We start from the raw sequence: 13,924 nt of genomic DNA, 5'->3' as shown, positions 1-13,924 counted from the left end.
AAACGAATCGATACATGATATAAAATGAAGTTACAATACGTATAATAATAACACTGTTCAACACGAAAAATGGTTCAGAGACGAGATATGACTTTTCTTATAGATCTATGCCCAGTGAACAAAAATTCGTTTATTTTATCGAGGTAAGCCACAAGAATAGTCGAAATATGATTTTTCTAAGTGGAATTTTATTTAATTCTCATATAAAGACAATTTAATATATTATCCCTATTAATTCAATTCAGATTCGTGTAAATACGAGTAAATACTAGTACGAGCTTTTTGCTCGCAATTTTACCGATTTAAAGTTCAGCACACTTCCAATTAACCCTTTTAAACGAAAACAAAAAATAGTGTGGTCAGAACACAATCCCAATAAACATGTTTCAATAGAAAAAACCCAATATAAAACAGTATTAACAGTGGGAAAAAATCCCAAGTGAAAATACGTACTTTTGACTTTTGATTTGAACTGAACGACTACTTAGAGAAATTTGAAAGCTGAAAAGTACTATAAATAAAAGATAAAATACTCAACTATAGATTCCAATATTCATTTTGAACAGGAAATTGACAGATTTTGAGACATCGACCGAACAACATCAAGATATAGAAAAAATCGCGCGATTTAAAAAACACATATCTCCGAATCTCGAGCCAGTCAACATTTTTTATTACCAGATTCGTGTTCACTGGGCATATATCCATAAGAAAAGTCATATCTCGTCTCTGAACCAAAAAAAGTCGTCATTTGTCGAACAGTGTAATTAATCGGAATTGAAAACTGAAATATGTAGGTATCGGGAATCCGAACTGCAATAGGAATAAAAATCGGTCAAAAAAAGTCGTCATTTGTTGAACAGTGTAATCTATGAAAGCCCAATAATTGAGTATAAAAAAACCCACTCAGAGAGTAGTAGTAGTAGGACTATTTTGTTCGCAATGTTAATTTAACATTGCGTAAGGTGCCTTTAAAGCGCGATTGATATGATGATTTTTTTCGCGCATGAAACTCACATAAATTTCGATGTGATAATTAGAAGCTTTCCCCATAATATGGTCCGGGGACCGGAGTCGAATGGGTAACCTGCAGATAGATAGATACCCACGCGTCCATCAAACCCAATAAGCCAACGACGCCAGCCATAAATCAGAAGCGTGTTTTTGGACGCCCACCCGCCCCCAAAGGCATTAACGTCATTAGCAGATCAGATCAGAAACCTCCGACTATGTCTTCTTCCAATTGGAAACGCCGATATGAACCTCCGAAGTCAGAAGACTGCGGTATCTTAACTGAGACATTATTATCATAGATGAATAGGTGAAATTGATTTAAATTCAAAGTGGAACATGTATATATGTAAGAGACATGTCCTGGCATATTAGAATGTTTATCGAAGAAAGCTGGGTGCATCAGGATAGTTAGCATATTTCGACGAGCAAAAGGAGAGTGTTCGGTTTACTTTCTACCGAGGCACACTTAACGTTGTGAAATCGACTTATAATATATTGACAACATAACAAATTGATCAAAAAACAATTCGCATACTGATCCAATGCCGAGCTATTATTATCATAGAACATACGTCTGTTTAAAGTTAAGGTAACTTGTCCCTTTGTCGGAGACGTGAAGTGAAGCAAGGACGACAAGACATCTGCATAAACGTTCATGATCATAATAAAATTTGCTACATAGTTTGAAAGTGTCGAAAATGATAGATGTAAAAGGTATATAAACTGAAGTGACTTTCAAAAAGAGATTAATTGGTCGACTAACTACCGTGCACGGCCACTTTCTCGAAATGTACACTGAAAGGAAATTCGCAGATGACGCAACCGGGGACAGATTCGAAATATTTCGAATAGTCAGGTGTTGTGACAACGATGAAAGTCTCTCTTCACGTATTAAATGCAAGATCACAATCGAATCGAAGTTCGATTTTATACGGTCATAATATTTATATGCAATATTTAAATTTGCATATGAAACAATAGATACATTACTAGTACAATAGAACGGAATAAAATAAACAAATGTGGTATTTAATAACATACCTGACTTAGACCGAGACGATACGAAGACGGATCTAGATCTATAACACGTAGCATATCTTCGACTAATCGACGTTGTTCAGCCGGTGGAAGAGATAGTGGTACTAATTGTGGTAAAGAACTGTCGGTGCCTTGTTCGGATGCCAAAAGCCTGAACCTATTTTCAAAATAAAAATAACATAAGCATATATATATTGATAAACATATGTGTATATATTCGAAATGATCATACCTTCGTGCAAATTCAGCGAAAGGAAGTGAATCTGGGAAGCCTTGTTTATGCATACGAGCAGCTTCTAACAGTTGAAATCCTCGGAACTTTAAAAAAAAACAAATAACATTATAATGTGATCTTGATTTTAATTAGATTATGAGTAATGAATGTATACCTGTGATCGTAGAAGTGGTACGTCGATCGGTTGTTCGGCTGAAGGTCCGTTGTGAGGTGACATTTGTTGTGAGGATCTGCGGGCTAGAGCGCAGCAGACGAATCGGAGACGAGATCTTCGCAGGACGCTCAGTACGCTCTCAGCTCCGGCTTGGATCAAACCAACAAATGAACGACGATTCATAACAACCGCTCCTATAATATGAAATTTCAAATATTAATAAATTCTTATTCAAATAATAGGGATTGTTTGTTTTATCAAATTGATTCAATCACCGGTTGTGAGGGTTCGTCGAATGCTTGAAGCTCGTCTCAAGCTGGCTTGAGCATCCGGTCCAGCGCCACAAAGGCCGCGACTCCAAACGAACAGACGAGAAATATCCTCACTAAAATAATAAAGCATAAATGAAATATTTTATATTTGAATTTAAAAACAATGAATGTTTGTTTGTAAACTTACCAAGAACTTTCTTGTAAAATTCCGATTGAATTTCTAGATACTAGATTTTCCCTACTGGCTTTGAGCCAACCGCTAGCGTTGTAAATAACGGGGAACGTTCCCTAAAATCAAATCAAATATATTAATTATATGAAAATTTGGCTATACACAGTTTTGTATAATGTTGAAGTGCTCAGTATATGTAGATATGTAGTTTCTTAACCCTTTGAATGCTGACCAACGCATATTAGCGTTTTGCCAACAAGTCCATGGGCCTAAAAAACGCTGATAGGCATTGTATTTTGAGTATGTACAACGTAAACAAGAATTCTACCTGCTAAGCATTTCCAGGTAGCATTGAAAAAAAAATGCATTGAACATGGGTCGTGTAATCCGTGTCAATGTTTATAAATAGAGCCCGGAATCTGAAGGGGCTGTTTATTGTTCAAAGATTGTAAATGCATAGTTAAAGGTTTGCCGAACCTTTTTTACAAAGGATTTACAACAATGGAACAATAGGCGGCTCTTTTCCGGCCCCATCAGATTCCGACCTCTATTTATAAAGAACGGTTTACACCGGAATTTCTAAATTTATAACCATAGCAGAATTACCAGAGTATTTTAAATGAGTTAGAGTAAATAAACAAAAGAAGTCTATGAATGAATGTATTTTTCCAAAACTAGTTCCATCTTCTTCATTGTTGTTAAAATGTAATGCTCGCAATCTAAATGCCAAGCCATAATCTAAAATACTCAACAGATAGGGATTTCCATCGGGTAATTCTGTTATGGTTATAAATTTAGAAATTCCGGTGTAAACGATTCTTTATAAACGTAGACAAAGCAATTGCAAGAATTATACGACTCATGTTCAATGCATTTTTTTTTTCAATACTACCTGAAAAGGCTTAGCAAGTAGTATTCTTGTTTATTTTATACATGCTCAATGTACAACGCACATTGGCGTTCTTCAGACCCATGAACTTGTCGGCAAAACGCCGATCGGCGTTGTTCAGCATTGAAAGGGTTGAGTAGAAAATAAAAGTTCAACGCTTAATTATTCATAACTATTTCAAATGAGCAGCTCTGGCCTAATGGAATCAATCCACATAACTAATATGATAGGAGTAATATTTGTGTAAATATATCTTGGTACCATTATGCAGAATCTTTATATAATATATGATTATAAAATAAAATACCTGCATATGATGCAAAACGAAATGTAAGGGTTGAGGAGCACGTCTAAACAGTTGATGTTGACTTGTTTGAGAGCCTCCACCCCATACTGAAGCGGCTCTTTCTAAGAAACTAGTATCAGAAGCTCCGGGATGCATCGATTCCTCATCCAAAAGCCTGCAAATTTAAATCCAATTTAAATTCCGTATTGATAAAAAAAACCACAATATTGTTTCAAAACGAATAAATATACCATAACAATCCTTTACGATCAACGTCGCGCAAATCTGCTTGAGATGTTCGGACCATGGTATTTTGAGCCGCGCGGTCTAATAAATCGACCATCGGTGCTGGATTCATTACTTCAGCAATCCAATCTGAATTTTAGCACAACAAATTAATTTTAGATCAATATAAAATAAATCAAAATTAACGGTAAGTGATTCAAACCTTCATCTGAATCGGAATCAGGAGCTAAGCTTATTCCTTCTTGTCGGACAGCAGCACGCGGAGCCAAAACGGCTCTTTCGTGAGCTAATAGCTGAAGCCTTTCGTGTAAATAATTGGTGGCTAATTCCGGCAAACCGGCTGCTGCAGAGCCTCCAGTCCCGCCGGCAAGTCCCGGAGGATCGATTAGGAGTAACGAGCTTACGGTGCGAGCTCCGGTAGTGAGACATCTGAAAAATTCACATAATATACAATATGCTTCAATAAACATATTCAATATGCAAACACAACGAACATACCTATTTATTAATGCGATAATACAGTTGAATACTTCAGTGTAGAGACCGACGATGAAACCTTCGAGAGCTTCCTGACCAGATAATTCACGGTCGATGTTGCGTTCAGTCGGTGATGGTGTTCTAGAAAAATATATAACAATATTGTTAAATATATTCCACAAGTCTATTATTATAATAATAGTAATGAATATTCACCGGAAAGCTGTTCTTGGTTGTGTAGGAGTACTGAGTCCTCCTGTGGATGAGCTGAAAAGTGCACGGGTTAACTCTTCACTGCAACATCCCAACAATTGTGCAGCACGAGCGGCTGCAGCTGGTTCTTGGAATTGATATCTGGTACCTCCACCACCTCCTGCAACTAAAATATATAAATATTATTTTATACTAGCGAAAATACACAGATCGCATCGGGTCGAGACACTTGGGAAAAACGTACATGCTATTCCTTACACTGCCTCTCAAACAATAGCATTTCGTATAGCAAAGTACGTGCGAAATGGTATTGGTCGAGATTTATTATTATTTATTTTTTACATATATACCAGGAAGGCCTTACAGGTAACCCCAATGCGCCTTCCTGGCCAATTACAAACATTGCAACATTTTTTTTATTATACAAGTCGCTGAATTACGAGACACTGAAAAACTCGCAAATTAACGAGACATCTATGAATTGTACGTAAATTTTATTGTACATTAATCAATCTCAAATAGTGGTGACATAGTAGGTAGGAAGGATATTTAGCCAATTTTACCGGGAACCGTTTCAACAATGAAATCAGAGAAAATTGGCAAACTCTGTTAGGAAACGATCGACCTGGAGTCACAAATATCCAGGTCTGACCAGCAGCACTACAGATATACTCAGAAAAATTCTTTTCAATCGAGGTCAGCTCATGGGATCGTATCCGGCGCCCTTCGACGTTAAGTAGAAGCTTAACGACCGAGCTATGCTACTGGGGTGAAAGGTGAAATAGGGTGAAAGAGAAAGCATGTGCATTTTACCTAAGTGAAATTAACAATTAATTAATTAATTAATCCATTGAGACATCTATGGATTTAGACTTGTACATAAATATTGTACATAAATCAAATTCAGATATTTGTGACAGCGGGTAGGATGATTTTTGCCAATTTGAGGAACCGTTTCAACAATGAAAATCAGATAAATTGGCAAACTCTGATAAGAAACGATCGACTTGGAGTCACAAGTAACCAAGTCTAACCAGCAGTATTAAAGATTAGCACGGGATCGAACCCAGTAATCTCTCGGTGCTAAACATAAACGCAACCACCAAGCCATACTGCTATATATGTATATACATATGTACTGTCATCGGTGAGCTTTTATAAAGGTACTAAGCTATACTGCTGACTAAATAAACAAATACCTTAAGTATTTAATAATATAAATTTAGCCAAAGCGGAGTGCACTGGTAGAGCTATTGCATACTAAAAGATAGGTCGTGGGTTAAAACCCCGGCCAAGTACGCTGCTGGCGAGGTCTTGTGGATGTCAAAAAACATGGACCGACCGTCTCCTATTAGAATTTTCCGGTTATTCTAGCTTAATTGTTGTGACAGATCCAATAAATCAATTGATCCTCCCTATCAATTTCTCATAAATGCGAGTTATTGGCATCTCAAATTTGCTGAACTTTATAAAAGCTACCTACATAACGTATTTCCCAAAAAATGTTCTCTAATAAAAAAATTTGTTGACTGTCCATATATGTCTCTATTTGTATTCTATGCAGTGTTCTTTAAAAAAAATGCTAGTACTTTGTATAAAAAATTAACTTAACTGATAATTCCTGTTATGGCAGATAAAGCTATTAAATGGGATAGTATACAATCTTCAGGTTCTTAATGAATTTAAGTTTTATGCACCTAGTAAGTTCAGGGACCTGAGGAAACGTGATTTGTTTTCTCCTTCTGTGGCTCGCACAAATATGTTGGCAAATATCTAGAGCGATATATCTGCTCAACCGGGTTGCTGGTGAAATTAGCCTCTTCAATGTAAACTGTGCTAAACTGGTTGAGTGGTTGTTGAGCAACGCCAGTGGTTATCAAATATAAATGTCAATGATTTTTCCATCAAGATATAACGGGTTGTCATTATTATTATGATGTTATGATTGTATGACTAGTCACAGTGATGCGTTAGAGCTCTCTGTAATGTCACTGTGGCTAATGTTAAAAATAAAAATATGATGTATGTATGTATGAAAAAAATAATACCTTTAGAAGCTCCAGCTGCACATAAATGCCAAATTGCAGCCAAAACCCTCCAAATTGACAGTTGCTCTTGATCGGTAACTGAAAGATCTTTGAAAGCTCCGGTCAATCGAGTGAAAGCGCTGATCTCTTCCCCGGTTCCGGTTATTCCATAGCCTTCCAACAGCAAATTACGCCGCAGTTGTCCTTCACAGCCGTAAATAAGCCAATTGAATATATCAAACGCCCCATCGAGTCTTTGTGTAGTGGGCACACGATATATGTCCAGCATATGACCGTGTAAAGACGCCGAAGCCAACACTCCAGTATGATCGTAGTGGAGCGAGAGAAGTTGGACGCATCGAGACCCTCGAGCTGATGTGAAAGCTCCGAAGGCCGTGAGCGCTGCGGCGATTTTCGGACACCAGGGGTTGACATTTGTACCGGGTCCAGCCGATGCTGCCAGGTAGAGGGCAGCTCGGCGAAGAGCTAGGGATTTTCCAGCGCGGGTGCGACCTAAGAAGACGAGAGCTTGGTCGCGTCTGGTGTTCAGGGTAGCCCGATGGGCAGCTTGAGCCCATGCGAATAGATGTGGAGGAGTGTCTTCAGTTTTACATCCTTTGAACATTGTCGCAACCTGAAATCAAATTTGGTTATTTTAGATTTTTATTAAGAGATGATCTTTATATTTAGATATGTATTATTATTCATTCATCCCATCTCGATAGTTTGATGTCAATAATTTATCATATCCCAACCTCGCACAGTGCGTACCATTTTCAGAAAGAGTCATTCTAGTCTTTTATATACTAATATAAAGAACATTCTAATCTTTTATATACTAATATAAGCATTTTTTCAAGGGAGACTTTTGGAAAGTGCTTTTGTAGCTCGAAAATTTTTAGTATTTTTTCTCTGATAAATACTGAATGACCATATTATAATAATTAATTTGAATCATTAATTTAGCCATTTTACTTTTGATTTGTATTACAATATACATATAATCTCCTTTCTCTCTCCAATTCCTGGCTCTAATAGTCGTTAAGTTTAATTCCAACTGAAGTTTAGACATTTTGGTCCTCAAAAATGAAAATTTGTTATACGCTTATTATCAAACTAAAAATGTTATTATTTATTTAAGAAAGGCAATATAGCCAATAGACCAAATTTTATATTTTTCCAAGATGCCGTTCTCGGGTTGCCTCCGGGCGACATCTATGGTATTAAACTTATACATATATGTAGTTGACTGTCTCTTAACACGGTTTGCCAATTTATTTGATTTCATTGTAGAAATGGTTCCTCATCGAAAAACCATCCTACCCAGTATGTCACCACGATTTAAATATGATTTAAAAAATTCATAATCCAATTTTCAGTTCTAAAAACACTATTTCTGTTTGACTTAATTCACAAATTGTTAAGAATTTTTTTTAATTAGATACATATGTCCAGAATCTTGGAAAAGCAGAGTAAACGTACAGGCCACCCGTATTTTTAAATATTGTTAAGCGCAAAACAATATATTTAATGTTTTATATAACGGCTCATATATACATTTATAGATTATGAATTTTTGAAATCATATGTGGTGACATATTGGATAGGATGGTTTTTGTCAATTTGATGTGGAACCGTTTCAACAATGAAATCAGTTAATCGGCAAACTCCGATAGGAAACGATCGACTTGAAGTCACAAATATCCAAATCTGACCAGCAGCACTATAGATAATACTCGGAATAAATTCTATTCAATCGAGGTCTACCCACGGATTGAATCTGGGTGATTAGTATTAACGCAACCACCAAGCGATGCATGTAATCATTTTAAATGTACTCAAATTGTAGGCATCAGACTATCGATGAAGGAGTACATGTGAACACATAATCTTTACTTTATCAGAATAAATATTCAAGGGTGCCACTGGATTGATCAGAAGTAGCAGATTATGTCCAGCAGCAGTATGGACCAAGTGACTACCATAACGTTGCCGCAAAGCATGCAATGCCGAACTCTCATTGATGTAGCGAAGAGAAGCCAAGTCTTCAACTTGATTGAATTGTAAAGGATTCGCCTGAAAATATACAAACATATGTATGGTTTAGTACAAAATTCAATATTAATAAAACATATGAAGAATTGAATAAACATGTAATACTTTTTCCAAATCGTCATCGTCGACGTCTAAAGTTTCACCGGTGGATAGCATTACACGAGTACGAGGCGACGGACCATTCGTCAAGGGGGATGAAGGTTCATCTGGTGATGGATGTAAACGACTGGCCGCTGTGAATCCACCGCGGTGACAAATCCAAAATTTCTCATCGTCGTTTTCGTTCTTGACGCCATTCTCTTGCCAGGGTTTTGTTGGATCGTCTAGTTTTGCCTGAAACAGAAGATGTACAATGTTTAGTATTTGTTGCCGGAACATATACACATTTACATAGTTATGCTATCTACTTGCTTCGCGCTTTGTATAGATAGTCACAGAACGTGCAAAGATGATATCGGTACAACTGTTAACTTGCCATTTAGTACAGTGTTTAATGTATGTTTGTATTTAAATACTATACAGAGTGTTACAATCCGTTTTTAAGTTTTAAAATGGCTATATTACGGACACATACCTTATACGATCATTTTGTCAAATGAATCATTTCGTGACATCTGTAACTTCTTGATTTATGTTTGTACAATATATGCATGTATGTCATCATCATCTAAAGCCATTCACCATACACTGCTGGATAAAGGCCTTTCCAACACGCTTTTACTCATCTCTGTTTTGTGCAACTCTCATCCATCTCACCTCACACATTTTCCTAATTTTGTCTACCCATCTTCCCTGCGGTCTTCCCTTTACCCTTTTGCATTCTCTCGGGTACCATTCAAGCACTTCTTTTGTCCACCTTTCGTCTATTCTTCTAACCACGTGACCCACCCATTGCCATTTCAACTCTATCTACTATTTCCACTACCCTTGTCATACTTCTCACCCACGTGTTCCGCTTCCTGTCTTTCCTCGTTATGCCGAGCACACAGCGTTCCATACTTCTTTGAGTGCATTGAACTTTGTGTAGCATCTTGGCTTTCAGTGTCTAAGTTTCACATCCATATATCATCACTGGAAAAACGCATTGATCGAAGATCTTTTTCTTCAAACAGAGGGGCATTTTTTTTTTATTTAAAAACAACATTCATTCGTCCAAATGAACTCCATCCTAATTTCGTACGTCTCTTTATCTCTTCATTTATCTTTACATATGTATGTAATATGTATAAAAACGGACGCGATATATGTAAGTATGTTTGTAGGTATGTATGTATGTGGCAGACGCGTGGAAAAGAATGGAGATTTAAAAAAAAACAAATTTTAGAATACCCAGAGTATATGTTATGCATAGGGATGTGACGTGACGAGCGATCGTGTCGAGGAGAAGCGTGGAAGCGGGGGAGTCTGGAGGGTCTTACATATGCTCTTGATATTGAGCGATTTGAAACGGGTGGCATCAGCGTCAGATGCGCTGCCCGGGAGCGTACACACATACACATCCACGAAGACACACACAGACACGATTGAATCGGCGAGCGTGTAATGTGCGCACTCAACTTTTTACAATTAATACGAGCGCGTGCCTATAAATTACATTACATTATATTTATATACATATAATTTAATTTTAATTCGTGTATCAATTCCTTTCCGAAACCATCAGTTGAAATCAACGGGCACAACACTAGTAACTAATAAAAAGTAGTGATGGTAAATATCATTATATCGTTACTGCTGTTGCCCAATATTATTAAATTTTATAAGTTTGCTTTAATATTATAAAAAAAAAGATTTATAAATTGTGTCAAAAAAATAACCAGTCGGTAATTTCATTCCATATTCAATGTTTAATTTTATTTATTTTTGTTCTTGTATACCTACTGAATATGTATGTATGTCATAAATAAAATGTGCAGAAAATATTATATTGACCATTAAATTAAAATTCATAAAAGCGCCTGCTAGCATTGCATGAATTTTAATATGGTGAAACTTAATATGAGACGGTAACTGGTGAGAATCTGATTTTTTTTATTTGCACGTAGTTTTGCAAAATGTCTACATACAGTTTTTTTTAAATGCGCATTTAAACTGTCCCCATTGAAAAGCTATGATACGAATATGGAAGACGGCGATTTTTACGACAGAAAATTCGCTTCGTTTGTGAGTGCCATTAGAAGGTTCACAAGCACCTGAAAGATTCCAGTCTTGAAATTCCAGCTTTGACATTATGAAGCCTGTTATTGCGAGGGAACAAAGACAACATTCTATGTTTATACAAAGACGTCACAAGCGATGTGAAATTTTCAGGAACATTCTACTCAAGCCAAGCTTCAATAAAATTTTATTGACGGTACAGTATCGCATCGATCGCTGATCGACACGGAAAGCACACAAAGCCGGGACCATACCCAAGAGACTAAAACAAACACAATCGACCAGAGTGATCAGTGAAACTTGTCGCAGACCAGGCGGGTCTGGGTCAATCGCGATGACCGCTAAAAACACTTTCTTCCCACCAACAACGGAGAAGATCAATTAAGAAGAAACTCTCTACAATAGCAGATACGACTCTTAGCTCCCAGGCTCCAAAGCTCGCATATCTCCAAAGGTTCACGTGACTTTATAAGCATTATATATAATGGGACAGAGACAATTAGACGATTAGTATCTTGAAAGAATACTTCGATTGAAAAGCAAATGCTCATTTTATGTAAATAAAACTAAACGGTTATGCTGCAAGGTTATTCATTAAAGATAATGGTACTCACGGTGAGATTTTGCAACAGACAGAACTAGAGAAGCTGCGACAGATTTTACAAAATACACAACGAAATATACATATACCAGGAAGGCTTAACAGGTTACCCCTTTGAATGCTGACCCAACGCCAATCGGCGTTTTGCCAACAAGTCCATGGGTCAGAAAAACGCCGATAGGCATTGTATTTTGAGTATGTAAAAAGTAAACAAGAATACTACCCGCTAAGCCTTTCCAGGTAGCATTGAACATGGGACGTGTAATACGTGCATTTTACAGAGCATTATTTATTTATTTTAAACAGACCATTGTGGCATAACAGGAATTCCTAAAGCGCCACAATGGTCAAAAAATATAACACAAAAAAGAAAAAAAACAAAATAACAATTAAACATAAACATAAATACATCCATACATAAACATAAAAATAGCATTTAATAATAACAGATAAAGTAAAAATATCAAATAAAATATAGCATAAGGAATGCCTTGCACCTACAGCCAGTTTCAATAAATATGTAAGAAACAACTACAAATACAAAACATCCCTGTAAGGCCCAAATGGAAGAGAGTTAATCAAAATTTCACTCATAAATCACAATCAATCATGAAAACAATGATGAGCGCAGACTACCAGATAAATGGGTTAGAGTAATTTCCGACAATTTACGCTCACTAAGGTGGAAAATATCACATTCAGTCTCGGCAGCAACGATTTCATTAAGAAGTCGGATAGCTCTTGGAATAGGAGCCATTCGAAAAAGGACTGTGCGGGCAGGAGGTACAGCCAGCAAATGATGATGTCTACCACGCACATAGTGATTAGGGACATAAAGTCCCAACTGCTCCAGCAACAACGGGCATGACGTATTACCACGTAAGAGCAGGAGAACGAAACGAATTAATGAGAAGTTTCTCCGAAGTTCAAGGGAATTATACCCAAGCATGCCCAAAAGGAAAGGAGTGGGGTAGAGATATGGGTAATACCCATATTCTTTCCTATATAGGAAACGAAGAAATGCTTTTTGCACTTTCTCAATCATCATAGAGTAATTTGCTTCATGCGGATTCCACACAATCGCATTATACTCTAGCTTACTTCTCACAAGCGAATTGAAAAGCAAGCGAGAAGACAAAGGATTGGAGAATAATCTTGCATATCTCAAAACAAATACAAGTCGACGAAAGGAAACGTCAGCGACTTTCTTGATATGGTTGTGAAAGGTGAGCTGAGGATCAAAAGTGATACCCAAATCGACAATAGATTCCACACGCTTCAACAAGACGGATCTAATGGAATATCCGTGACAATAGAGCGAATGTGCACGTCCATAGCTCATAATTGCACATTTGTTTAAATTATGCATACATCATACACATATCATACATTATAAAGATATGTATGGAGAAATTTGACATTTCATTTCAGCATATTTATATATCAGCAGATATAAGATGCTACAAACTCGAATATTGCGAGAAACAGAAAAGGTTGCCAATTTGTAAGAACCATTTCAATGTAATCAGATAAATTGGCAAACTCTGATAGGAAAAGATCTGGCCAGCAACACCGGGCCAGAGAATGAACCTAGGACCACTAAGATTAAAGCATCGCACGCTAAACATTGAACTATGTTTATAGTTTATTTATGAAAACATTTATCGAACTTTTTTTTATCAAATTCAATACAATGGAAAGGTACTAATAATTTTTTTTTTCGAGTTGAAAAGTTATTGAGTAATATTTTGAATCCTCAAAAGATAGAACACTCTTTTGAAATACTTCTCAATCCCACACCGATCAATTTGAAATGTGAACAAGTCCTATGAGTTACTTGTCGCCGAGTTTAGCTGCGAAAACAATTCGCTAGGAATAAGTAGTTCGTAGCTAGAGATTAGTCGACAGATAAGTTGAAAATTGTGCATCACTTTCTTCAGCATCTCTGAAATTCGTTGAATTTTTCAGATGTAATCCATCAACTCCTGGATACTTTCTTTTTTGCACAGAGTGCATTCACATAGTCGTGTCCTATACTGCTGTTTACAGACCATTTGAAAAGTTAAGAATTGTTTTCAGGAAAGTGCC

The 13,924-nt window shown here is 36.7% G+C and overlaps 1 protein-coding gene across 1 annotated transcript in view; it reads right to left on the bottom strand.

Annotated features, from left to right (window-relative positions):
• Positions 1-13,924, bottom strand: part of Mhcl (Myosin heavy chain-like) — a 194,806-nt gene that overhangs the window by 58,766 nt on the left and 122,116 nt on the right. The window contains exons 5-17 of the mRNA XM_077440288.1: positions 9,184-9,411; positions 8,920-9,099; positions 7,045-7,657; positions 5,000-5,162; positions 4,805-4,924; positions 4,509-4,735; positions 4,312-4,435; positions 4,082-4,235; positions 2,901-3,001; positions 2,717-2,826; positions 2,442-2,635; positions 2,285-2,370; positions 2,056-2,209 (exon numbers count right to left, since the gene is read on the bottom strand). Coding sequence (XP_077296414.1) covers positions 2,056-2,209; positions 2,285-2,370; positions 2,442-2,635; positions 2,717-2,826; positions 2,901-3,001; positions 4,082-4,235; positions 4,312-4,435; positions 4,509-4,735; positions 4,805-4,924; positions 5,000-5,162; positions 7,045-7,657; positions 8,920-9,099; positions 9,184-9,411 — 2,454 coding nt within the window. The remainder of the gene's footprint in view (positions 1-2,055; positions 2,210-2,284; positions 2,371-2,441; positions 2,636-2,716; positions 2,827-2,900; positions 3,002-4,081; positions 4,236-4,311; positions 4,436-4,508; positions 4,736-4,804; positions 4,925-4,999; positions 5,163-7,044; positions 7,658-8,919; positions 9,100-9,183; positions 9,412-13,924) is intronic.

This window comes from Arctopsyche grandis, chromosome 10 (assembly GCF_051622035.1).
Source record: "Arctopsyche grandis isolate Sample6627 chromosome 10, ASM5162203v2, whole genome shotgun sequence".
NCBI lineage: Eukaryota > Metazoa > Arthropoda > Insecta > Trichoptera > Hydropsychidae > Arctopsyche > Arctopsyche grandis.
Note: the sequence above shows the minus strand (reverse complement) of the source record. Positions and strands in the feature narration are given on the sequence as shown.